We start from the raw sequence: 25,893 nt of genomic DNA on the forward strand, positions 1-25,893 counted from the left end.
TTATGATACAGTAGAATTATAAGTCATCTTTGCACTAAGGTGCAAAGAAAATATCTTTAGAAAATCCCAGTGTCTCTAATGTCAAGAAAGTTCTAGAGAATGAAGGAAAAAAATGCCCAACTCATCAGTTTATGATGTTATATATTTATAGGTTTAATTTTATTCCCTTTGGTGTAAACATACTTAATCACCACTCATTTTAAATTTTATCTATTAGTGTTTTTATTGATATGATTTTTTTATAAAATTTATTTTTAGAAAGATTTTAGGTAAAAATAAAAACAAAAATTGTAAGTCCCTAAATAATAAATTTTATAGACATGATATATCTTATGGGTGTTGTCGAATGAAATTTGAACTGGTGCTTTAATGTATTTACAATGGTGTTAAAAGTGGACAGGATGATCCCCCTTTGCAACTATTAGAGAATCTGTTGTTGATCCTTTGGATGATGCAGAGACCCTGAGTTGGAGAGCATCCTCAGGTTTTGTACATATACTCATCCTCAGTCTTCTGCAAAATATTGATGCCTTTCTCTCAGAGTAGGTGGAGTTGTTATACCAATACTTTTTCTACCGAATCGCATTAAACCCTTCCATACGCCCTCCTTCATTTGGTACTCAACACTGAGCTGGCATATGAGGAGGGTAAATAGTTGACCAGACCTTGAATTCTAGGTTTTCGTTCCCGGATCCAGAAGAGAGAAGGGTGAGGAAGATACTTTTCAGACTCTGGTTGCTTGTGCTAGATGTTTGGTCTAAAGCGATGGTTCTAGAATTTGCCAGATTGACAATGCCAGTTATGGGACCAGCTGGGTGCCACACTGAAGGGGTCATACATGTGGATGGAGAGACTTTGTTTTTTGCCAGCTTCCACTAGATCCAAATAAATGTGAGAAAAGTTTGAAGAAAATCTGGGAAGCATATAAAATTAGAGTAATTACTCTAGAATCTACCCACGAATTCCCACCATGTTTTCACGGAGTGACGTTATTGATTAATACCTGCCACCACACGCTGACAATGAGGGGATGGGAATCTGGTCAAACCTTGTCCCCGAATCCTATGCTTTCCTTGGGCGACCTTACACCTCTCGTTCCCAATATGGTCCTAAAGAATTACCCATCACAAAATCTTTTCTTTCGGACTACTTTGGATTTGGTTTTCAGTGGGAACCATAGGAGGTGGAGCCATCTGGCTTCCCCTGGCGAGAGGTTAGGAGAGTAATTTTCAATTGCCTGCTTTATGTAAATACCTTTCTTACAATGGGAAAAAGAAATGAAGGAATAACAAATGATTGACTGAGGGCCACTCATCATTCAAATCCGTGTGCTATGTCTTTTTTCCAATGGAAGCATCGCAGCTCTTATATGCCTTCCATAAACATAATATTTTCTTGTTATTTTTGTAGTACTTTTTACTTTGAATCCCTTCTTGTTGCGAGCCCTTTTGTGCTTTGTCGGGGTCTGACCATTCAATTGGATCACATCAACTAATTGCTAGATAATAGCCATCTGGGCGGTGCTGAAAGTGACAGGGAACGTATAGTCTGCGATTATAGTCCCTGTTGTATTATTTATTTTTAATAATTGGGGAGGAGAAAGAAAATGGATCCTCCGTGATCAATCATTTATCATAATAAAACAATTTACCAAGTTTTCAGATTAGACTTAGCATACCCCTTCTTTCGTCATATTCCTCCTCGATCAATCATTTCTTATAATAAAACAACTTATCAAGTTTTCAGATTAGACTTAGCATGCTCCTTTCCATATTTTGAAATTACGGCCCGAGTTTTCATATTAGACTTGGTCATGCCTCTTCTTTCAATATAGGGATTTACTACAGTATAAAATGCTACTTTTTAGGTTCTTACTGAAAATGAATCATCATACGGTGATGTTATGAATTCAATTTTTTTTCTCATTATGTATATTTTGGTTCTTACTCACTATGAATCATCAATCAGATGATGTCATGTATCCAATTTTTTATCTCATGTATATTTTGACTTTTTTTTTTTATCGTATCTTAATTTCATTTATTTCAACAGCCTAAATCTCTCATTCGATGGTTTAGAATTTTTCTTTAATATATTGTTTATGTTATAATAACGAAAACATACCCATCAAAAAATTTAATCAAGTATTTAGATCTTATCGATTTATACTTTACTCTTCTAAACTTTTAAAAAATAAAAGATCTTATCTTAAGTTTAATAAAAATTTCTATATTTATTTGATTAATTTTATTGGCATCTTGATGTTTGAGTCTAATTTTATTAGAAAAGTTTATTATCAATTTTTTTAAAAAAAAAAACTTAATAAAAAAATTAGGAAAATATTACAAATCCTATTTTTACCCGTATAAAAAGTTTTTTCATATATTGGATAAACCTAAATTCACCTAAAATTTTCTTGTACATTTATTTATTTATTTATTTTTCGTGAATAAGATGTAGATATATTCTCAAGTGACTTCTACTTTTTCTCTTCAATATTTGTAAAACAAAAGTTCTTATTTGTGCTAACAAAATTTGAGTCCGAGATAGTCAAATGGACAGTAAACACAACAACTCAATTGCCTTAATTAGATTGATACGTTTGTGTGAAAATTCACCCTACTCAACATTCAGATTATTCCAATTACCAGAGAAATCACCTTTCCAATCTCAATGATTTCCCAGCCACTTAAAATTCAGAAACACAGATGGAATGGAACTTGTCATTTTCTGGAATTTCATTTTGCTTCTCCCACCTTGTAGCTGTGAAGGGTAAGTTTAATGAAATTCCGAAGAATAAATGAAGAATTTGTCAAATTTGTTAGTAATATGTCATACATGAAAATTGGAAAGGAAGAATAAAAAAGGTATGTGCCAAATTAGGTTTATATGCACAAGGATAAGATCAATTGTAGGAAAATGTAAAAACTGAGTGCCGCTGATCAGAGTTGTTAACCACCACACCGATAAGATCTGATAATAACCAGCGCCAATTGATCTACACCGGCACGAACGACCGTACAAACGACGCCGGCTCATAGCAGAACGGAGCCGCTGGATGCTGCCACTTCTTGAACACTGGCTTCTCCCCCTCCTTCATCTGCCGTGGCTCCTCTTTAGGCTTCACCTCCGCCGTCCGATCAATCAGTTTCGGCGAGGACGGCGATGTGGCCAGCGGCGACAATAGCGGTATCGCAACTTTCCAATCGGCTGCCGGACTGATCTGCAAAGAGGAGGGAGCTCTGCGTTGGAGCCTGCTGGGAGGACGGCGGTTGATTCCAGCGCTGGGTCTGGTTTGAGATGTCTCGGCCATGGACTTAGAATAGAAGGAGATAAGATTTTAGAGGCGTAGAAGAGGACAGGAGAGAGAAGTCCGCAGAGTAGGTTGGCTTAGGGCGAACAGAAATGTGGTGGGTATATATAGAGAGGATAGGTTAAAGGTTCGTGTGGTTTACACGTTTAGCTGGTCCAATAATGGTCAAAGGGGGCATAGTAGTCAAAGGGCTGGCCTTTTAGACAACCCCATCTCCAGCTTCTTGAGAAAGATTGCTCAACCTTTTCAATTATTTTTTGTTAGTTCACCAAATTGTCCCTATATTCTTCTAAGTTCTAACACGGTCGATTCCAAACAAAATAACATACAAATCATTAATTTCAGGTAGGTTTCCTCTGATTATTCCTTTCCCATAGGCAAAAGAGATAGAGAAGATAAATTTACTTTATATCTTTAAATTTATATTTTTAAAATTTTAAATTTGAGTTAATAAAATTTGTTTGATGCCTCAATTTTTTGAAATCATTATTTTTTAAGACTAAAGATGTAAGATTATATTTGATTCTCGGAAATTTTGGGGAAAATGTGGGAAAAGGAAAATAAGAGTAAAAATTATGAGAAAATAAAAAATAAATTTAAAATTAATAAATTATTTATATATATTACTTTAAACTCATTTTATTTATTTTAAATATTTTATATAAAGATTCAATAATTTTTCAAAAATTATGTCTCGGTCATATTCTTTGTATGCAAATAATTATACGAGACAAAAGGAAAAAACTTTGAACTTATTTCATTATGTGATTTAAAAATAATAAATCATTTTAAAATTATTATATTGTTTAGCTATTATTTTTTGGAAATAGTTTTCAAAAATAAAGTGAAAAAGAACAATTTTCAAAGAATAATTAGAAGTTATTTTTAATTATTTTTGAGAAGAAAAAAAAGAAGAGAGAATTGCAAAAGAAATTTTAAAAGGAAAACATCAAGAAAAACAAATAATGAAGTGATTTCCTTTCTCTTTCACTCTTTTTCCACAATTGGATACCTAAAATCCTCAAATATAATTTCTTTTCTTCTGAGTTCTTTAATTTTTTTTATTGCATAAACAAATTCCAAATGAAATGAAATTTAATGCTAATATTTGTTAACTTTTAAAAATAATTTGGAATTAAAAAATCTATCTAATTATTAATTATTGACCAAAACTTATATCTCAAATAACTTTATTGGCTTCTTTTATGCTCATAATTATATTTTAAGAAAATTTTTAAGCAAATAAATTCCTAATTAAATAAAAAAAAACATGTTCAATTTATTAATGAGTTTAATAGAAATAAATTGAAATCAAATCAAATGACATTTAATGCATTGAATTTATCAATGAGTATAATAAATTTTAAAATATTTAAAACTAAAAAACTCAACCAATTAATATCAAGAAATAACAAATTAACAAGTTTACCAATTGTAAGAGTAATTTAGAATTTAAAAACTGATCTAATTAATAAAATAAATTCTTGAATCAAAATTGATCTAAAATTTGGTTTATTTACATTTAAAAAAAAATCGAACTTCCTTTCTTTAAAATTCATTTTAAATAAATTACTATTAATTATTATTAGTTTCAAAATATTATTATTTAATTTATAAATTTAGTTTATATTAATACAACTAAATTTAATTATAGCCTTATTAAAAAAATAATTTTAAAATTAAAAATAAATAGTTTTTGGTAGAATATAAATGTTAATATTATAATAAAATCATAAATTTCATCTTATATTCAATTAAAAATATTTAAAAATTAATTTTAAAGTCCATTTGAGGTAATTTTAGAAAATATTTCTAGTATTTATAATACTTGAATAATAAAAATTTTCAAATATTAGAAATATTAAAAATATTTTATAGAATCACTTTTAGACAGAATTCTTAAAACCTTAATAGGTTTTATTTAAATATTTTTTATTATTTAAAAATTACAACTTACCTAATTGAGAAAATAACAAAAAAGAAAATTGTTTTTTTTCTTTAATTTAGAAATAATTTTTAAAATAAGTTTAAGGAAACATTATTTCATATTTTCTTATTTTACATTCTAAAATATCAATATTACGAATTCCATTATTTAAATAGGGCAACAAAAATAGTAATTCATTAGTTTCTTTAATACAATGCTGACTGGAGTATATGAATCTGATAGAACAAATTCCAGAAGTGATTTAAATTTTTGCCATAATGAAAGGAGGCAAACGAACAAGGAAGCCAAACCATGGAGCTGGAGGCTTTGGTGAATGAGGGTATAATGAGGAAAGAGGGACAATACAGTAAATGCAACCTGAAGCAGAGCCGACCCAGGGGTATTCAGCCGGAGACCAATTCAGGGAAACTCAAATAGACGAGCTGAGAGTTGAGAAAGATGGCGTCTTTGACGCTTCGCCCACACCCAAACCCATTTTCTGTTCACTTCACTTCCACTGGATTTTGACCATTCCCTCACCTTTACTTTAATTTCTCTCAAACCCACGTTTAATAATGAAAACTTGTGGTGAACCTTATAATCTTTCCTCTAATCTCCACCGACCAATCACAAAGATGCGGCGGTCAAACTTGTGGAAGAGTCCTGCGGCTTATCTTGGAATATTCGGATCTCACCCTTCTCTTATTTGGCTCCTCATTGAATAAAATATCAAACTACATTCAACATTTTCTCAACCAATCCCACGTAGTCAAAATATTATTTTGGAATACTTGTCATCTTTCTTAATTCAAACAATCAACCCCGCAGCAGACGCTTTTACCCTTTCAGCCTTACCAGATTCAATTGTTTTGAAAGGTTGGAATTTCAGCGCCAAGGCAGAACATTTTTACAAAATTTGGGCTCTTGGGTCTATACATAGAGAAGCCCCTTTAATGCATACATATATAGAAATATAAATTGCTATAATATTATCTAATCTTCTACTCCATATGTTTACATAAATATAAGAATGGATGGATCATCTGAACAGCATTTTGAGCTCCTCAATCCTGGCAGTTCGGACTTCCTCATCGGTGAGGGCTCCGGTGATCATGCGCTGTTTCCTTGCTTGCACTTGCTGCATTCGTTCCTCCACCGTGTCCTGCTCCAATTCTCAACATCAATGTTACCATATCCATTATCAAAGTTCAATTTCATTAAAATTAAGACTGATAACAAGAATAAGAAGTTGACAGCTCTGACCTTCACAATAAATCTTCTGACACGAACTGTTCGCTCTTGTCCAATGCGGTGAATTCGCATTATTGCTTGCTCCTCTACTGCAGGGTTCCACCAGGGATCCTACATTTTCAATGGAGCAAAATTGATATCAAGGAGGGGAAAGGATGTTGATTACAAAAAAGGAAAAAACCAACAGAAGAAAAGATGGAAGAATGTACCATTAGGAATACATTGGAGGCTGCTGTTAGATTCAAGCCGACACCACCTGCTTTCAGTGACATTAGCAATACCTGAAATGGGAAAAAGATTTAGTTAACTATTTAACAAAGCAGCGAAACCTCCAAAATTGTTTTAAGTAGAGAATTTTGAGTTTTGCTATTGTCTGAAGCCCTACCATTTTCTCTTCAGTCTCACTGAACTCCTTCAAAATCCTCTCCCTCTGTTTCTGAACCACTTTTCCATCATACCTTAAGAATCCAATTCCTCTCCTTCTCAATGGGATCTCCAAGAGATCTAAAAATGAAGTCCATTGGCTAAACACAATGCTCTTCTCACCAATTCTTGACTGGGAAATACGCTCCAAGCAATGCAAAAGTTCAGAGATCTTTGAAGACTCCTTCCAGTTCTTCTCAACATCAATTCTAAATCGGTTTTCTGATGGGCATGTTATGAGATCTGTTTTTTTTAGCAGTTTCCGACATATTGGGCATAGCCCACTCAAGGGGGTCCTCCAGCTTGAAAGTAGGCATTCCCTGCACATCAGATGTGCACATGGTGTGAGCACTGGGTCATCTGCAGACTCTAGGCATATAGGGCACTCTGTATTTTCACCCCGTCTAATTCCCCCAACGACCTCTTCAACAAATGCACGGGTAGGAATGGAGTGATTTGAAGTTTCAGAACAAGGATTGTTTTCAAGGAACTTTCTTGCAAGCTTACTCAAGTCTGCATACTGTTGTGTATCACCTCGGCTGCACATTCTCAAAGCTGAACACATTAAAAAAACAAAGGAAAATAAAAGGAGTATTATGTCTATAATTAGCTAGGGACTCCATCCCCACCTCATAACAAGAAATGGGTGGTTGCAGCACTGCCTCAGTCGAAGTAGTAGCTCAAGGATAGATGCATAGTTGTGAAGAACTCTGCCTTGTTCAACAAATTGATCAAACCGAACCTGTTTGAATTGCATGCCAATATATAAATTTCACTATGAAGAAAAAGACCTATACTTTGTATGGATTTTAAAAGAACTGGGAATGTTTAGATTTTTGAGAACAAAACTGTCATCAAAATGCAGGTTCATTCTCAGCCCTAGGGAGAAGGTGATAATAAATCGATCCTCTTTAACTCACTTTAGATCTCTTGAAAAGGGCATCATAAAAATCATGTTCAGCTTCTGATTGTTCACACTCGATGACTTGAATGTCAGTTGGAGGAAGAACGAGTATGGGCCTAAAATTACATCAAGAGCAAAAAAAAAATCAAAATACAATTTTTTTTTTTTAAAAAAAGGATCTTGCTCAACGAAAACTAAATGAATAATTGCACAAATAAAGAAAAGGATATGAAGGAACTGCAAATTATCACCTTCCTTCTTTATCCTTTGTGTCCTTTGTTCTCCTCAGCATTAGCGGTCTCAGAATAGCTTTAATTAACCTCAACCCTCTCTGATCACCACACTCATAAGGCTTTTGGATCAATTTGTACCACCTGAACAAAGGTAAAATTATATTAATACTTCAATCCTGCAAGATAAAATAACAAATCAGGATATGAGCAAAACACCCAGAAGTTCAACTCAAAATCACTACTGTTTTGCACACTAAAAAATGTCTTACCAAGCCCAGTTACACCATGGCTCAACATGCAAGAAGCATAGGAGGCTGTAGAGATCTTCCAAATTATTCTGCAGCAATAGAGAACAAACAATTTTTTCCTAAATAAATATGAAACAATCAACCAATAAGACCTACTCTTTCCTCAACTTTGGACTAACTAAGGGCATTGCTTAGTGAATCCTAATGCAATAGTTAATAAGTAACTGTGAAAAGCATAATATAGTATGGAAGACACTATTTGATTCAACAATCCCATGTGTCCTCATAACTGTGATGGTGACCCAGTACCCACACACAAGAGAAAGAACAAGACAAACCTGAAGGGGAGTACCCGTCAGGCACCACCTGCAATGCGAAGGTAATGCAAAAGCAGCCTGAGCACTGAGGGTCTTTGAGGATTTAATAGTGTGGGCTTCATCTAACACCACCCTATACCACTCAACTCTGTGGAAAATGCTGCTATTTTCATCCTGTACCAAACTTTGCATGGTTGAATTAGAAAGAGTAAAAAGGAAAGTAAAAATTAAATAGAGAACATAAACAAACAATCTAGGTGCAAAAAAAGGCAAACAAGAATTGGTATAAATGGATTTTGTTGATGCAAGAATGGGAGTAAATGGTCATCATGAAAAACAGTAATTCTTACATTCTTATAAGCTGAAGTTAAGACACCATATGTTGTCAAGACCACATCATGTTCTGATATCACCTTGGGGTCATTGGTTCTGTCTCCACCATAATGGATAAAAATAGAAATACTTTCTGGCTTTGAATGTGTTTCCAGCTCATCCTGAGGTATTATTGAACTTAATAAAATATTTTTTCAAGAAAAGAAGCATAGTAGCATTTCATAATTTTGAATCTAAGAGTGTCAGAATTTCACTATTTTTCTTCCCTTCACAAAAACAGGATCTCACCTTCCACTGACTTAACAAGGCCATGGGACAAACAATAAGAGTTCCACCTTTTACTTTTAATGGGGCCTTTGTGTGAGAGTCAGTATTTTTCTCTGCTTCTTCAGTATCATCTGCAGCTTCAGTGAGGAGTTTATGGACACCAGAGCTTCTCCTGCCTGGCCTTGCCAGTATTAGGGCAATTGTCATCACAGTCTTCCCTAGCCCCATTGCATCTGCTAAAATCTACATATACAATTACCAAGTTAGGAGAGCATATGCTATAGGAAAACACACTGGTACCAGATGGGTACCATAGCTCTCAAATGCAACCAATCATAGAAGTCCATGTCCAAAGTTACCAAATAGTAAGCAATAAAGTAACAAAAAAACAATATATATATATATATATATATATATATATATATATATATATATATATATATATATATATATATCATTTGCTGATACTAATTCCATTGAAACTGTCAAGTACCTTCTTCAAACTTAATGGTCTTATATTTAATTGCAGTATGGTACCAAAGAGGTGTCATAGAATGACCACATGGTACTGTTATTCCAAAAAGATGGTGAAGCAATTACAATCAAATCATCTCAGAATGCAAGTCAAACTGAAATGAAAATAAAGGGGCACAGGACAGACATACTCCTCCTCTTGCCATATGTATTGCTGTGGGTAGTTGTGTAGTTGCTTCTCCTGAGAAGATGTTCACATAGATTGCAGAAGCCCTCCTGCCATGTAGCATGGTTAAGGCTATTTCACCAAAACCAATGTGCCATACTCTAAATTGCCAAAATAATAAAGACAAAAAAAAAAAGGAAATGAAAGCATACTCATCACATATTTGATAGGCAGCCCAGCATGGATGAAGAGTTTTTGGTTCTTGCTCAGCATCACTTCCCTTCTCCAACTCAGACATCCAGTAGAGAGCTTGTTTCTGATAGGGCCTTAAATCACACATGAGTGTACTTGGGGACTCCATCTCCTATGTAATTGAGAGAGAGATGAGAGAATTAGATATGGATATTAAGGACCAAACTCATTCAAATTCCTAAAATCAAATTATAAGCATTTACTCAGTTATACCTCCAAGTTATATTGATCTGCAGCCCCAACAAGCTTATTTAGAGATGATTCTGAGATAGCCTGTTCATCATGGTTTTGTTCAGGATACTGTTGGCACCCCTTTTTTTGTTTCACTATAGGCAACATTGATGGAGCTTCATCTGTATCACCCTGTTTTGCTCATCAGAAGAAAATTTTCTTGTAAAACACGCATGAATACACCATCACTCAAAGATCACTAACAGAAACTATAAGGTAGCAGCAGCTCATGACCTACGACTTTGGGAGCTGGGATCACACAACAGAAAATGAACATGAAAACAACCATGTGTACCTCTAGATTTAGTTTACGTTTCCTTGAATCAAGTTCCTCTGGGGTGAATTCAGCCTGTTTAAAGCAGAACATAGACAATATACATTTAACATTAGAAACCAACAACAATAAGACTTATTTTAAACTTCCGCAGGACCAATAGAAAGACAGATCATGAGTGTACCTCCTGAAATGGTTTAATTTTCAGCAGTTTGAACAGAGTTGGGAGAGGGTAAACTGTGGAGTCAATGTTTGGGGCCGCATCTAGCCTCCATGAAGACTTATTCCCCTCAGTGAAGACTGACTGGTGAATATAAAAGCTGCCAAACAGAAGAAGACACCCACAAAATTTTAGCAAAAGCTAGTTGAATCAAACAATCAAATCCACTTAGAGAAAAAAAAAATGTATGTAAATTTCAAAAACAAAATATTCAGATAGCCAAATTTAAAATTTACCTAACATACAACACTATTTCTTGCATCAATCGAAGAATTATTGGTGCAGCTACACATCGACCAAGTACCTTAACCTTTGAAGAATTTACCAGTGGAATAATGCACTTTGTCCACTCCATTGGCAGCCTACCAACCTGGAAATGAAATTAAGCATTAGGAGCATTACACTAGAATTTCAAACAAATGGATGTAGTAAAAACCCAGGATATATTTGACTGAACACTGAAAGCACGGCAAAGCAAAAACATAAGTAAACTGCAATCTCCAAGAGGATATAAAATGTATTCAAGAATGAACAAGAAAAAATGAAGTGGCACAGAAAATGGAATAAGAGAAAACCTCTCCAGAACGTTTGGTTGAGAAGCGAACTATAGCAGACGCTGCAGAAGCAGCCTTCGCAACCCATTTTGAGTTACATTTATTTCTCAAATCAGCAGAAGGAAAAGAAAAATGGACTATCTCATTGTCTACCAATTTCCTCCCTTTGGTGGTGGAAAGACCTATAATGGGGGTCCTCCCCACCAAAAACCAATCTGGTTCTTCTGGAAAATCCCCATCCTCCACCAAAACAGAAGTAACTGGTCTATCCTCAATTTTCCCTTGCTTCACATTGAAGTTTTTCTGAGGATTGCCATAAGGAAGAAATTGAGCTGTCTCTTTCTTCACATTAAAGGGTTTCTGAGGATTGTGATAAGGAACACTTTGAGTATTGCGGCCGTTGCCATCAGATATAACTTTTCCGTTCCTTGATTGGACAAAGCTATCACCCCGCATTCCTGAGTTCACATTTCTGGCAGAATCCGAACCCAGTAACGTCGCATCAAGTTCTTCCTTTATTTGGATCTTCTCCTTTAACCCAGGATGCCATTGTGAGTTTTCTTTGCGATGTTCATCTTTGGTACGTTTTGGCTTGACAAAATCATCATAGGATTCGAGAAATCCATCAGGCGGTCTTTTGACCAATGATCGAATGCTATCTGAACCGAGTAACCCCACATCAAGTTCTTCCTTTACTTTGATCTTGTCCTTCAACCCATGATGCCCTTGAGCCTCTTCTGATCGTTCAAGGTCCTTTCGTTCAACGTGGGCACCCGTAGCTCGAAGGAACTCATCGAAGGACATTTTCATGATTTCCTTATGAGGCACCAACGCCCAAGGCCGATCCACCTGGGGCGGGTTTGAACCCACCTCCTTTTCAAAAATCCCGTCAACATTCAAATCGGGTTCTTCTTTTACTTTGATCTTCGTTTTCAACCCATGAAGGAACTCCGCTCCTTCCACTTCGTCAGACTTCTCTTGCTTAATCTGAGTAAGAATCCTGGCTCCAGTACTTGTAATGGTCCGTTTAACCGTTACCGGAGGGGCATCACGGTCGAAATTTAGGGCGGCATCTGGGTCGTTGTTGCATTGCCGAAACGCTTGAAGGCTATCGGATTCGAGCGAATCGGACCCTGAAACAGATCTAATCTTTCGGATGTTGCCATCGTCTTCGGATGCATTGCAATCCATCTTGTAATCAAGGAAAAAACCAAACACTGGAGTACGATTGAAACCAAAAGATTGATTAAGAAAGTGAGAAATTGGAGAGAAAAAACAGAAAAGATTTGAGGTCTTTGTGTCAGATAGATCAATATATGTTGAGGGATTTGGGTGTTTGGCGCGAAAGCTTTAATCTCATTCAATTTGGCGGTTTCTTCATTTTATTTTACGGATTTTATTAACATTCTGGCGCGAAATAAGCAAAAAGAAGGGGGTAAGACTTAAAAGAGAGTAGAAAACAGTGCCATTTAGAAATTAGCAATGGACTCAAATCATTTCTGCCTATGCCAAGCTTTGAGTGTGAGATGTAGGTTAATACTTTTTACTTAATGATTTAAATTAAAGTATTTTTGAGTTATTAATTTAAACTTAATTTCTTAATTTTTATTGAACTTTTTTCCTAAAGTTTACTTTAAGTATTAAAGTTGTTAGATAAAATTTATTTAAAATTTATTATAAATCATTAAAGTAATATATTTACCTTCATTAATTTTAATTCATATTTACTTTGACTAATTTTAAGTAATAAATTTATTTGTGAAATATATATTATAGATGTATAAGATAAAAATATATATAGAATAGAAAATGAGTTTAGATGTAAAGTGATGTTTGTTTAAGTATGGACATATGACGTAAAAGATATTTGGGAAAAGGAATAAATAAATTATTTTGATTTAATATTTAAAGCTATGAAGTAAAAGATATTTGGGGAAAAGAATAAATAAATTATTTTGATTTAATATTTAAAGCTACTTTTTACTTTAAGTTAGGATATTAAGTTGGGGTTTTCAAAATAGCCCTTTTATAGAAAAAAAATATAAGATTTAACACTTTTATAAAACTTATATTTAAACTAATCCCTTTATTGTCATGCAAGAGTAATATCATAAAACATAGTTTTTTTTTTCTTTCTAAATTTAAGTTGAAGTCACAATTGTCAATTATGGCTTCATTTGTTAAATGAAGCCTTAATTGATAAGTGAGGTTTTATTTTTCAATAGAAATCTCAATTGTCAACTAAGGTTTCATTTTTTTAATTGAAATCTCAATTGACAATTGAGGTTTCGGTTATTATTACTATTTTTTTACTTTAAAATTAATTACAAATTATTGTTGAAATTAAAAATATATGTTTTAATAATAATAAAATTATATATTTAAACTTAAAGATCTAATATTACTTCAATAAAGATAAATTGATAAATATAATAATAAATTAATATTTTATTTATCAATAAATTAATAAATTTAAAATAATAAAGTTATATGACATAGAAATAAGATATAAAATTAAATAGAGAGGGGACCAAAAAGGAGAGTATCAATTATACACAAGTTCTCTCTTGTGGAGGCATGTTGGATTATATACTTTTTTTTTCTACTATATAAATGTTTAATGGATATTTTTTGTGACTTTGATGAAACTACTAAAAATAACATTTTGTCGTACATTTTTTTTAATTAATTTCATTAACTAATTTTGAAATATATCTTCAAGACATATATGTTGTGTGTATACAAATAATAATTCTTTTACGCAAAATTATAAATATATGTGTAGACCCCCATTTTGGGGCACTTTCTTTCTCACCTTTCATGCAGGTTATTTGGCCAGGTGGCACGATCCCGGGAGACCATGTGGCGTCTTTGGAGAGGCTAACAGAGAATCAGGTTAGTGCTTTGAGGAGCTATCAGAATTCGACACCTGTAAAGGGGATTTGGAAAGCTGCAGACTGTAGAGGTAGGGGACCCCCAACTGAGAGCAGGGGGCCAGCTGCATTGAGGCGTGCAGCTGAAGGGGGTGGTTGGAAAAGCCATGTTGGCTGACCGGTGAATAGGAGGGCAGAAGAGTGACTTGCAAAGAGGAAAAAAGAGAAGGGGAGGAGTTTGGACCAAAAGGAGAGGAAGGGTTTACGAGGAGAGGAGATGAGAGTTCGAAGAGTAGCCTTTGGAAAAAAGGTCTTGATCTGGGCATCTTCAAGGAGGGATCATAAAACAGGGCTCGAAGTCAGGTGAGCTTCCATCTGCGAGGAAGCTTTTCAGGTATAGACCCTGTTCATTATCTTCTCTATTTTATTTTTGGATATCGATAAGATTCTATTTTTGGTGTTTGGATGCGAGCATTGGGGATTTTATTATGTTCTTATGGAATCTAGGTTCGTTTGCCTCCATGTTGTGCTTGATTTCTAACTCGGCTTTCAACTTGTTTACACCGACTATTTTAAACTGCTCTTCTCTGTTTCTTGATTGTTTGCGGGTTATCCTCGATGCTTGGAGTATACTTACTCATTCTATCTGTTCTGGGAAATTTTGAGAGAAGATTCATAACATGTTTTTGATTTGTGGGGCCGTGCCTGCATTTCTTTTTTATTTATTTATCATTCCACCCAGGGAGGAATTCTGTCCGACCGACGTTCAACCTTCTCCGGATACCTCACATCTGGAATTATGTTCGGCCGATGTCCCACCTTCTCCGGATGTCTCACATCCGGAATTCTGTCCGGCCGACATCCCACCTTCTCCGGATGTGAATTATGTCTGGCCGATGTCCTACCTTCTCCGGATGTCTCACATCCGGAATTCTGTCCGGTCGACGTCCCACCTTCTCCGGATGTCTCACATCCGGAATTCTGTCCTGCCGATGTCCCCCCTTCTCCGGATGTCTCACATCCGAAATTCTGTCGGCCGACATCCCACCTTCTCCGGATGTCTCACATCCGGAATTCTGTCCGCCGACGTTCCACCTTCTCTGGATATCTCACATCCGACGTCTGACGCTGGATGGGAGAGGAAGGCGATTCAACTTCCCCGTTCAGACATGTCCGGATCCTCTGATAGCATTTACCCGGAGAGCATCCAGTCGACAATTCAGATTCCCCGGATAGCTTGGCTCGTTAGACACTCGCGATTCGCCAGATCCATTTCCACCCGCAATCTTTCGCTCCTCTTGATTTTAATAGGCATGAATGTTTTTTTCATAATTCCGGAATAATGGAATCTGTGATATTAATTCATGCAAAATAAATGGGTTTTTGGTGGGAACCTGACATATGTGACTTTATAATTGATTGATTTAGTTGCCATGCATGATTGTTTCTATTCTGCCCTATGACATGCTTGAAATTATTCTTTAATTGTGCACTAACCTCACTTTTTGATAAACACATTGTGGCTCGTCACCCAGGTACGTATCTATTCCGCTCTGGTCATTTTCGGTATGCATGTTTAGATTCTCATGTGTACATGATCACTCTGAGTATTCATTGATTACCTCGTCAATTGCCATGATTGTTTCATTTTATTAGTAGAGACCCGACTTTAGGGACTTAAAGGGGTGCTACGGTTTGTACCGTACCTTCCCGATAAGTAACCTAACCCCCGAACCCGATCCGGTTTTTCACAGACCATATTTTTCAAAACAAGGAGTCACACTTAGGGTTTTTCTTTCTTATTTTGTTTACCCTTTAAAAATAAAACAAAAATAAGTGGCGACTCCAAGTCATTTTCTTAATCAAATAAAAATCAATTTTTCGAAATAAAAATCGAGCTCGCCATCAAGTGGGAAATGCATGAGCCGAAAATGTGGGGTCCACAATATGATTTAAAATAATAAAAAAAATCTGTATATGAAAATTTAAGAGTATACTATTATTTTAATAAAGATAAATTTGTCAAAATACAAAAAAAAAAAATCTTAAAAATACAACAAATTAAATATTTTAAATTAATAAATTATATAATTTTATATCTTATTTATATGTCATATAACTTTATTATTTTAAGATTATTAATTTACTGATAAATAAAATATTCATTTTATTATTATATTTATCAATTTATCTTTATTGAAGTAATGCTAGATATTTAAGTTTAAGTTTAAATATATAAAATTTTTAATATTAAAGTCTATATTTTAAATTTCAATAATAATTTGTAATTTAATATTGTTAAAATAAAGTCTTAATTGACAATTGAGGTTTCAATTTAAAAATGAAGCATCAATTGTTAATTACAAATTTATTTTAAAAATGAAGTCTTAGTTGACAATTGAGACTTTAGTTCAAAAATGAAGTTTCAATTACTAATTACGGATTTAGTTTAAAAATGAAGTCTGAGTTAGCAATTGAGGCTTCAACTTAAATTTTTGAATATATATGACATTGCTCTTACATGGTAATAAAGGGCCTAGTTTGAACAGAAGTTTTGTAAAATGGTTAAACCTTACATTTGTTTTTATAAAATGACTATTTTGCCAAAAAAGTCTATTAAGTTATGTTATTGATAATACTTATTCTACTTAATAACTTAAATTAGATTATTAAATCATATTAAGTCATTAAATTGATTTATCAAACACTCACTTATTGATTATTACTTACCAATCACCATTTCCTTAGACGTTTCTTGCTTAATCTGAGTAAAATCCTAGTTCTAATGATCAATTTAACCATTATTGGAGATTCATCATCGATAAAATTAATGGTGGCATATGGCCTCAACCCTATTGTGATGAGTATGGGAAAGTGAATGAGTTTGAGGAGAATTTCAAAACTTGGAGTTGAGTTCGAGGTGGTTATGGACTTCGCCTTGCGCTACCTTGTCCCTACCCCTCGAATATATTAGAAAATCCCCAAAAATTCTTTCACCTTCAAACACTTGCCCTAGTCCTTGTTAGGATTAACTCTTATGCTTTCTGCAATTAGCACCTTTCTATGGTATTGGAGACAACAAAAAATGGTGAATTTCATGGCACTAGAGATTTTGACAATATTGGAGTTGGCAACAACAACTTTGAAGGCATCCGAGGCTATTTAGATGAATGCATAAGTGTAGAAAATATCTCAAGTGCCTTCACCAATGCTGGAGCCTTAGTTTTTGAATGTGACAAATTTGATAACAAAGCTGGTGAGTTTGATGAAGCGGGAAACAACTACTTTGGAAGTGACACCAATGCAAACGATGTTAATGAGAGGAATAATGGCAATGACGAGACTAGCATAAGGGCTTTAGGAATTAATGTTGCATAAGGAACTTGACCCATGAGAGTTAAAGGTATAATTAGAAGGGACAAGGTGGTGACACAATTACTATCTTTTTTTATAAATGGGAATGACGGTTCATTTACTCACCTTAGGTTTGGGATAGAGATGAGAAATAATTATATAATTGGGATAAGATTGGGATAGGGGTGCTCCATCCCAAACTTGTCCCATTGTCATTCCTTGTTACCACATGTTTGATGTTTCAAATTAATTTCAATTACAAAGACTTGGTTCTAGTCGGTATGTAATTTGTCTTATAAATAATCGTGAAACCATCATGTTTCTTCTTTTGCTTTGTCTATACCTCTAGATTCATATTCCATTGTGAGTTTGGCAATACATATTTATTTTAAGGATTTTGTAATGCAACACCTCCTTACATATCCATTGGTGGATTTGTGGTCCTTTGTATCAAATTTCCAATTTGCATCACTAAAAGTCTTTCAAGTGTAGTTGGATATTTTCTATAATGCAGTCAATAATTTAGAGTGTATCTTAGGTATATAAGAACTCAATATTTATGTCTTTCAATAATCTTTTCTCGAGGTGGTGTTTTTATTTTATTTTATTTTATTTTATTATTTTTTATTTTTAGCTTTTTGCTAAAAACAACTTACTTTTAAATTTTAGATTATTTGTTTGTTTTTTTTTTTTTTACTTTTTGTTGACTTATTACTTTTTTTTTATTGAATAGAAAAAATCAAAATATTTAGCTTTTTCTAAATGTTAAAAGAAACATGTTAATTTTTCTTTGCTTTTTAATACTTAATAGAATAAAATATTAAATAAATAAATAACTTAATTCTTAATATTACCAAGCACAATTAAGTTTTATTAGAAGTAAGTTAAAAAAAAATGACCTAAGTGCATATTTAAATTCTTTGGTGTCTTTTTTCTCGACTATCTTCATGCTTATTATATTTTTTTAAGTACTTTCTCAATGTAATTGAGATAACACTAGAACCCCAAACATCTTAGAGATTTTAAATCCTAATGTGATGTTTTCTATACTCATATCATTCATATTAAATTGATTGATCAACATTTTCTTGATAGCTTTAATGATATCATTATTATTACCTAAATTTTTCGTATCATCCATGTACATACTATTACATAATTACTTTGTGTGCTTTTAAATACATTTATCATATTCATTCATCTTTAAGACATTTGACATCATAATATTGTCAAATTTCCAATATTACTATTTTTGTGCTTGTTATAATCCATAAAAATATTTAACAAGTTTGTTATAAACATACTTGCATGCCTTTTTCTCTTATCCAGGAGTAATAAACCCTTTAGGTGATTCCATATAGATCTCTTTTTGTAATTCATAATTTCGAAAGGTTATCTTAACATTCATTTGAGGAATTTAAAGATGATTTATAAATCTAGACCTTATATATTTATTGGTCCATTTCTTTTTAAAAATCCATGATACAGTAATAAAAAATCACTAAAATATTAAAAAAATTAATAAAAATAATTTTTTTAGTATTTCATAAAATACAAATATTGCATAAAAATTATTTTTATAAGATAAATGCAATAATTTTTATAATTTAAATATATTCACCACAAAAGATGTCAAAAAAATTTGTTACAAAACTTTATAAATAAAATTTCAAATAAAATATTTTATATGAAATCTTATTTAAAAATGAATGATTTTTTTTTTCAAAATGCAATAAAAATATTTTAGTAAAATTTATAATTTTATTGGGCATTTTTAAGTTTCCCAAATAAATGAATATAAATATATTAAAATAATTTAAGATAATTTTAATAGAAAATTAGCTAAATATAAATTGAGTAATAACAATCTCAATAATTTCAAATTAGATTTTTTAATATAGATAGTTTTAGTTAAAATTTCAACTATTTTATAAATATAATATGTTTTAATTTTTAATATTAAAATATAACATATTTTCAATGAAATAAAATTTCTATATACATTAATATTAATTTATGATTGATGCTATTAGTATATATTTTCAAAATGCATATTTCTTATTGACATTATAAATTTTATGATGCATATATTGTTCTTTTTCATAAAATAATTATAGTATATGTATTTTTACTCGTTTTTATCGTTTGTTGGAATTGTTTCAACATTTCTATGAGTTTTTATCATTCAATATTAATTTTCATTCTATTAATTTTATAATACATATATTTATAATAATTATATTATCATATAATTGCTACCTATTTTCTTATTTTTAATTATATTTTTAACCAAGAATACTGTTACTTTACTTAAAAATCATTCCTTGAAGGAGAGATTTCCTTAAAATTAAAATTTTATTTATCCTCAATATTTTAAATTGATTGAAAATAATTGTGATCTAATTAAAAATTACTACTTAAAAACAATATTAAAAAGTAACGTGGAAGTAAAAAGAAACAAAAAATAATAAATAAAATTTAAAAATTAAAATATTTATTATTTATAATAGAAAGAAAAAAGAATATAGAATTAAATTAATTTATATTCTTTTTAAATTAATTGAGAGATAAAATCTGAGATAAAGACTAAATATTTTATAATCAATAACATGAGATGATAAACATAATTTATACTTTTATAAATATTATAATTATAAATAATGTATCAAAAATAATTATAATTATTTTTATGAATTAAATTTAGTAAATAAAATCAATTAATTTTGCAATACATATATTTCCAATAATTTTATTCTTAAAACATGTTATTAGTTAAAATATTATTTAAAAAAAGAAAAAGAAAAACATGTAGCATGAAAACATTTTTTTCTTTCAAATTATTTTTTTGAAATGTCTATTCAAAAGAAGATTTCTCCCCATGGATTTTTTTTTAAAGGAATCATCTCTTTAAGAAACAATTTTAGCCTATAATTTAAAAATAAAATAAAATAAATAGACTTGCTTGGAATTTTTTGTTTTAAAAAAAATAAATTAGAATAGTCTCTTCAAGAGATAATTTATGTTTATATATATTTAAAAAAAAATAATTAAATAGCCTCTAATTTTATTTTAAAGAATTTTTAAAAATTGTCTTTATATGATTTTTGCCTTATTTTAAAAAAAGAATTTTTAGAAACCGTATATTCAAGAAATGAATTTTACCTATAATTTAAAAAAAAATAAAAAAAATTATCTTCAAGAGATAGTTTTGCTTCAAATCCAATCTCTTTTTTCTAATAGGCAAAAACTATACAAACTAATCAAAAACGCAACTCAACTACAAGTGCAAAGTGTAGGCATGTCTGTGAAGCTAGCTAAGATGTAACATCCAAATTTCTAATTATATAATTTGCAGTGAAAAATGCTAGTTTCTATCCTTCAACTACATCAAACTTTAAATAGATCCTTTCTAAGAGCAGCATTTGTGGGGTGTTAAGACTAACCGTCAAGAAATAGAACTCACAAAAGAAACAAATGGTTTCCACTTGATATCTCCTAATTTGGGGACATGATATTACATTATGCATCTTTACCATAACGTTCATATTCACAATCACATCTTAGTTAGAGTGGCACAAAGAGGATTAATTTCATATAAAATGAACATTTATTGCAGACAGTCGTTCAAATCTCCCAGGAAAATTGAATAGATACATGCAATGTACTTTTGACAAAGTTTGGAGAGTGGAGGAGAAGAAATAAANTCTTCTTGTCTTATTTGCAACTTTGAGAGTATTTCTTTTCTCCATTGTATCCAATTTTCGTCAACAGCAAACTGTCACTTTGGAGACAGCCACAAAGCGCACAAACCTATCTTAAAGGAGGTGCAACCCGCATAAATAAAAAAGGCTGCCACTTTGAAGACTCCACAAGGCATCACGCACAATTGAAAATGAGCACACCGCAACTGCACCATGGGATTTTTTTTCTCCATCATGCATGGGATCGGTGGTCACTTTGAGAGCATAAAGGCATATAGAGTCGCACCACTTTGGATTCTCTCTAAGGAACACGCACAACCCACATAAAAGAACAATCGCACCACTCACATCAACACAACTATATATATATTTATGGAATATTAGATTTTTAGGGAGTGGGAAGACTCCACACATCTCTAGCAGCACGCCACTTTGGAGAAGAAAATAGCTTGTACCTTTGGACTTCGAAACAACCCCCATGCATTGATCTGAAAGGTAAGTTCACATTCTTAAACTCATTTTATTTTAGTTTCGATTTAGATTTTTTTTATTTCTTGTTATTTCAATCCATTGGTAAAATTGCTTTTATGCTAAACTTTTTATTTTTTAAACCTATTTTCATCCATTTTAATTAGTTTGGATTTTAGTTTTGATAAGTACGGATGTATTCGCGGTATTAGCTCTGATGATTGGATTTTAGTTTCGATAAGTAGGACGTAGTTTGCTGTATTGGTTTTGATGAATAATTGTTGATGCTAATTTAGATTTTAGTTTTTGATAAATAATGAGGTTAGTTTGAGTTTGAGTTTTAAAATTTTTATTGAATATTAGTTTCTTTAAGTTTACATGTTTGATGCCTTTTAAAAACTTATTGAGCATCCATTTGTTTAAATTCACATGCTAGATGACTCTTAAAAAATTATTGAGTTTCGGTTTGATTATATTCACATGGTAGATACCTCTTAAAAAATTCATTGAGCATTATATGGGATGTTATATGTGATGTTATATGTGACTGAATTGTTATTTTTCTTTATCTTTGATACTTATTTTATAGGCACCTTAGGGAATTCTTAAGTCTGAACTTTCTTTTAGAAAATGGTTTTTTTTTTTGTAAATTGATATTTTGAGTTGAGTTAAACTTTCTTTTTTCAAAAATGAATTTTTCCATCATAAGTTTGGCTTCTTGATCCCAAATGAAAGGTAGTAAAAAATGGGATCCCATTTAGCTTTTCTCTTATTTTCAAAACCCTTTTAAGTTATAAAAAAAAAAAATCTCTATGATCATTGAGTCCTTTTTTTTTTTTTTTTACTTCCCTTAAAGTCATTTTCAAAAGCATTCAAATCGCCAATAAAAGGTTTTAGAAAAACATTCATTCTAGCTTTAGGCAAAGAACACAGTTTCTATTAAAATTATGCAACTCATTTCATTTAAGTTGCATGTCTCTTTTGTTGGTTTTTCAAAAATTTGGTTTTGATTCACATAGGTTTGGACTTGTGCTCCCAAACTAATGGGGATACACAGGTAAAACTTACGGAAATTGAATGGGGACTTGATGCAACTCCTACATAAGAAAAATTTTCAAAACTCTTTCTTGCTGTCAGTTTTCACTCAACCACTGACCATTTAGATTTAAAATTCATTTTAGCAACTTCAGAATATTTTAAAAAAAATTCCAAAACTTGTATGATTTTCCTCACTTCTTGAACTTGAATTTAAAATTTTGTTTGAGTTAAAAAGCAATTCTGGGATAGAAGATATAAATGAGTGTTTAGGAGGGCTTTGTTTTCACCCAGTTTTGGACACCCAAAATCTTTTTTCCCAAAATAAAATAATAGATGACTTTTTAAATTTGATTTGACATTTTTCCTTAATTCTAGACTTCTTGAAATTTATATTACACATATAAAATATTTAAAAATATCATTTTTGAGGGAGATTTGATTTTTCTTATTTATTGTACATGATAGAATCTTAACAAATGATTAGTTATAGTATTTTAAAAATATTTGTGAGTACTATCTGAGATTGGATTCATTTTTTATGTGATATAGACACTTAGAAAAATGTGTGTGACTTTTTGTATGATTTTATGTGATCTCTTATTATTTTTAAAAAATTTGTTTATGCATACCACTTTTTTTACCTAACCTGGACTTTATAGAACTTTTGAGATGTCTTTGCTGCAATCTGTCATTTGAATGAGTGTTTGGCTTTTGGTATGTTATTCTAGATGTATAGATGTTGTTTCCTGAAAATTTTCATAATTAAATTCCACTCCAAGACATTTTTTTAGAAATTATTTTTTGATGCTCTCTTTTCTAATTGCATGTTGATGATCTTGTACTTTGCTTGAATTTGTTATTTATTTTTTGGAGTCATTCAACTTACCTTGGCTCAATTTTGGCTTTGGTACTATATATTAGACATAATAAAAATATTATATAATATATACTTATCCTAACCACTCTAGCGTTTTTTAAGGAATCTTATAAATTGTGCGTGCTATCCAAGTATGCTCTCTATCACTTACTTTTTGGAATTCTATGAACATGCATGTTGTTGTGAACCTTATTTATGTTTGATCCATCCTTGGGTGCCTAGATGTCTGTTCAATTTACTCTAATTAAATACATGTCGTGTGCTATATTTTTGTGCGTGATTGTGATGTGATTTTTTTTTTAGTATACTAGTTTTGAAATCACCTTAACCTATCTAGGTACCTTTAATCGATTGATTAATTGTCACTTTTTCTTCGACTTAGTCATTAGAGGCCTCTTTAGGGCTTAGAGAAGTGTTACCTCTTAGAGGTACCTTTCTAATAAGTAACCTGATTCTCAAACCAAGACTCAGTTTTTCAAGACTTGCTTTTCCTAAACTATGAAGTCACGTCTTTAGGATTTTTTCTTCTTCTTATTTTGCTTTCCTTTTTATAATAAAATAAAATAAGTGGTGACTCCAACTTTTTCAAAACTATTTTTTCATCAATAAAAATGAGTTAAAAATGTTTCCTAAAATTATTATCAACAAACCCTTAACTGCACATAAAAAGAACCAATATGTCATATATCTCTTAATTTATTTTTCTATATTTTATTCCAATTAAATTTTAAATAAAAGAATGATATTTTTAATTTTAAAGTTTCTCCAATAAAATTAGTTTAGAAATTAAAACCAAACAAATTATTTAATAAATTCAAAAAAAGAAATTGATAATAAATTCATTTTTTATAAACTCAAATTTCACACAAAATTGATAATAGTTTTTGTTTTCTTTTTTAATCTCAAAGTGAAACAAATAAGAGAATGATAGACAAAATTTAAAATATTTATTATTTATCTTATAAATAAAAATATAATTAAATTAGTTTCTATCTATAATTATAATTAATTAATTTAATTTAAAGATAAAATTAAAGATAAAATTAAAGGTAAAGATCATAATATTTTTTAATCAATATCTAAACTTAATATAAGATAGTATTATGTTAAATATAATTTATATTTTATAAGTATTACTATTGATAAATAATATATTCACAGTAATTATAATTATTTTATTTATCTAATTTAGTATATAAAATTAATTAATTTTATAATACATAATATATTAATAATAAATGAATTATCATATAAATGCCATATGTTTTGTTATTTTTAATTGGTAATACGGTACTACGTCATTTAAAAATTGTTTCTTCAAAAAGTAATTTCCGTACTATTAGAATTTTATTTATCTTCAATACTTTAAATTGATTGAAAATAATTGTGATTCAATTAAAAGTTTTAACTAAAAACAATATTAGGAAGTAATGTTTAAGTGAAAGAAACAACAAATAATAAATAAAATTTAAAAATTAAAATATTTATTATTTATAGTAGAAAGAAAAAGAGTATAAAATTAAATTAAATTATTTTTTTTCATAATACTTAATTAAATTAATTAAAAGATAAAATTAGAGATAAAGGTAAAAATATGTTATAATCATATGAGATGATAAATATCATTTATATTTTTCTAAATATTATAATAATAAATAATATATCAATAATAATTATAATTAATTCTATGAATTGAATTAGTATATAAAATGAATTAATTTTATAATACATATATTTATAATAATTTTATTTTTAAAAATAAGAAAATATGTACCATGAAAATATTTGTTTCTTTAAAATTAATTTTTTGAAATCGTTTTTTCAAGTGACCATATCTCCCATTGATTTTTTTTTTTAAAGAAATCTTCTCTTTTCCGGAGGTGATTTTAGCATTTTTTTTTTTTTAAAAAAATAGAAATTGTGATCTGACGATTTTTACTTGGATTTTGTTGGGAGGTGGAATGGCCGTAGAAGATCGTGAGTTGCATGGTCAACACTAGCGGTAGGGAAGGACAGCACGTCGTGTTGGTGCGAAGTCTGATCAATCCCCCCATTGCTAAGAAAGTTAAGGAAAATTCAAGTTTTGTTTGAAACGTTTTCTAAAATAATTTTTAAAAACAGATTTATGATTTTTTTAAAATAAAAAATTTATTTAAGAACTTCAAATATTGTAATTCCATTTTTATATTTTTAAA

At 31.0% G+C, this 25,893-nt stretch overlaps 2 protein-coding genes across 2 annotated transcripts; both read right to left on the minus strand.

Annotated features, from left to right (window-relative positions):
* Positions 1 to 2,714: 2,714 nt before the first annotated feature.
* Positions 2,715 to 3,395, minus strand: LOC117914768 (uncharacterized protein At4g14450, chloroplastic-like). Its single transcript, XM_034830228.1, has one exon. It carries the CDS (start codon positions 3,311 to 3,313, stop codon positions 2,999 to 3,001), a length of 315 nt encoding a protein of 104 aa, XP_034686119.1. The 5' UTR covers positions 3,314 to 3,395; the 3' UTR covers positions 2,715 to 2,998.
* Positions 3,396 to 5,477: 2,082 nt separating this feature from the next.
* Positions 5,478 to 12,713, minus strand: LOC117913827 (DNA repair protein RAD5B-like). Its single transcript, XM_034828879.1, has 18 exons — positions 11,409 to 12,713; positions 11,070 to 11,203; positions 10,798 to 10,933; positions 10,635 to 10,688; positions 10,322 to 10,471; positions 10,069 to 10,220; positions 9,882 to 9,966; positions 9,238 to 9,459; positions 8,967 to 9,110; positions 8,638 to 8,790; positions 8,321 to 8,388; positions 8,070 to 8,192; positions 7,835 to 7,934; positions 7,544 to 7,656; positions 6,877 to 7,453; positions 6,701 to 6,772; positions 6,504 to 6,602; positions 5,478 to 6,402 (listed from the first exon to the last, which is right to left on the minus strand). Exons 1-18 carry the CDS (start codon positions 12,576 to 12,578, stop codon positions 6,280 to 6,282), a joined length of 3,675 nt encoding a protein of 1,224 aa, XP_034684770.1. The 5' UTR covers positions 12,579 to 12,713; the 3' UTR covers positions 5,478 to 6,279.
* Positions 12,714 to 25,893: the final 13,180 nt, after the last annotated feature.

Source organism: Vitis riparia, chromosome 5 (assembly GCF_004353265.1).
Source record: "Vitis riparia cultivar Riparia Gloire de Montpellier isolate 1030 chromosome 5, EGFV_Vit.rip_1.0, whole genome shotgun sequence".
Lineage (NCBI taxonomy): Eukaryota > Viridiplantae > Streptophyta > Magnoliopsida > Vitales > Vitaceae > Vitis > Vitis riparia.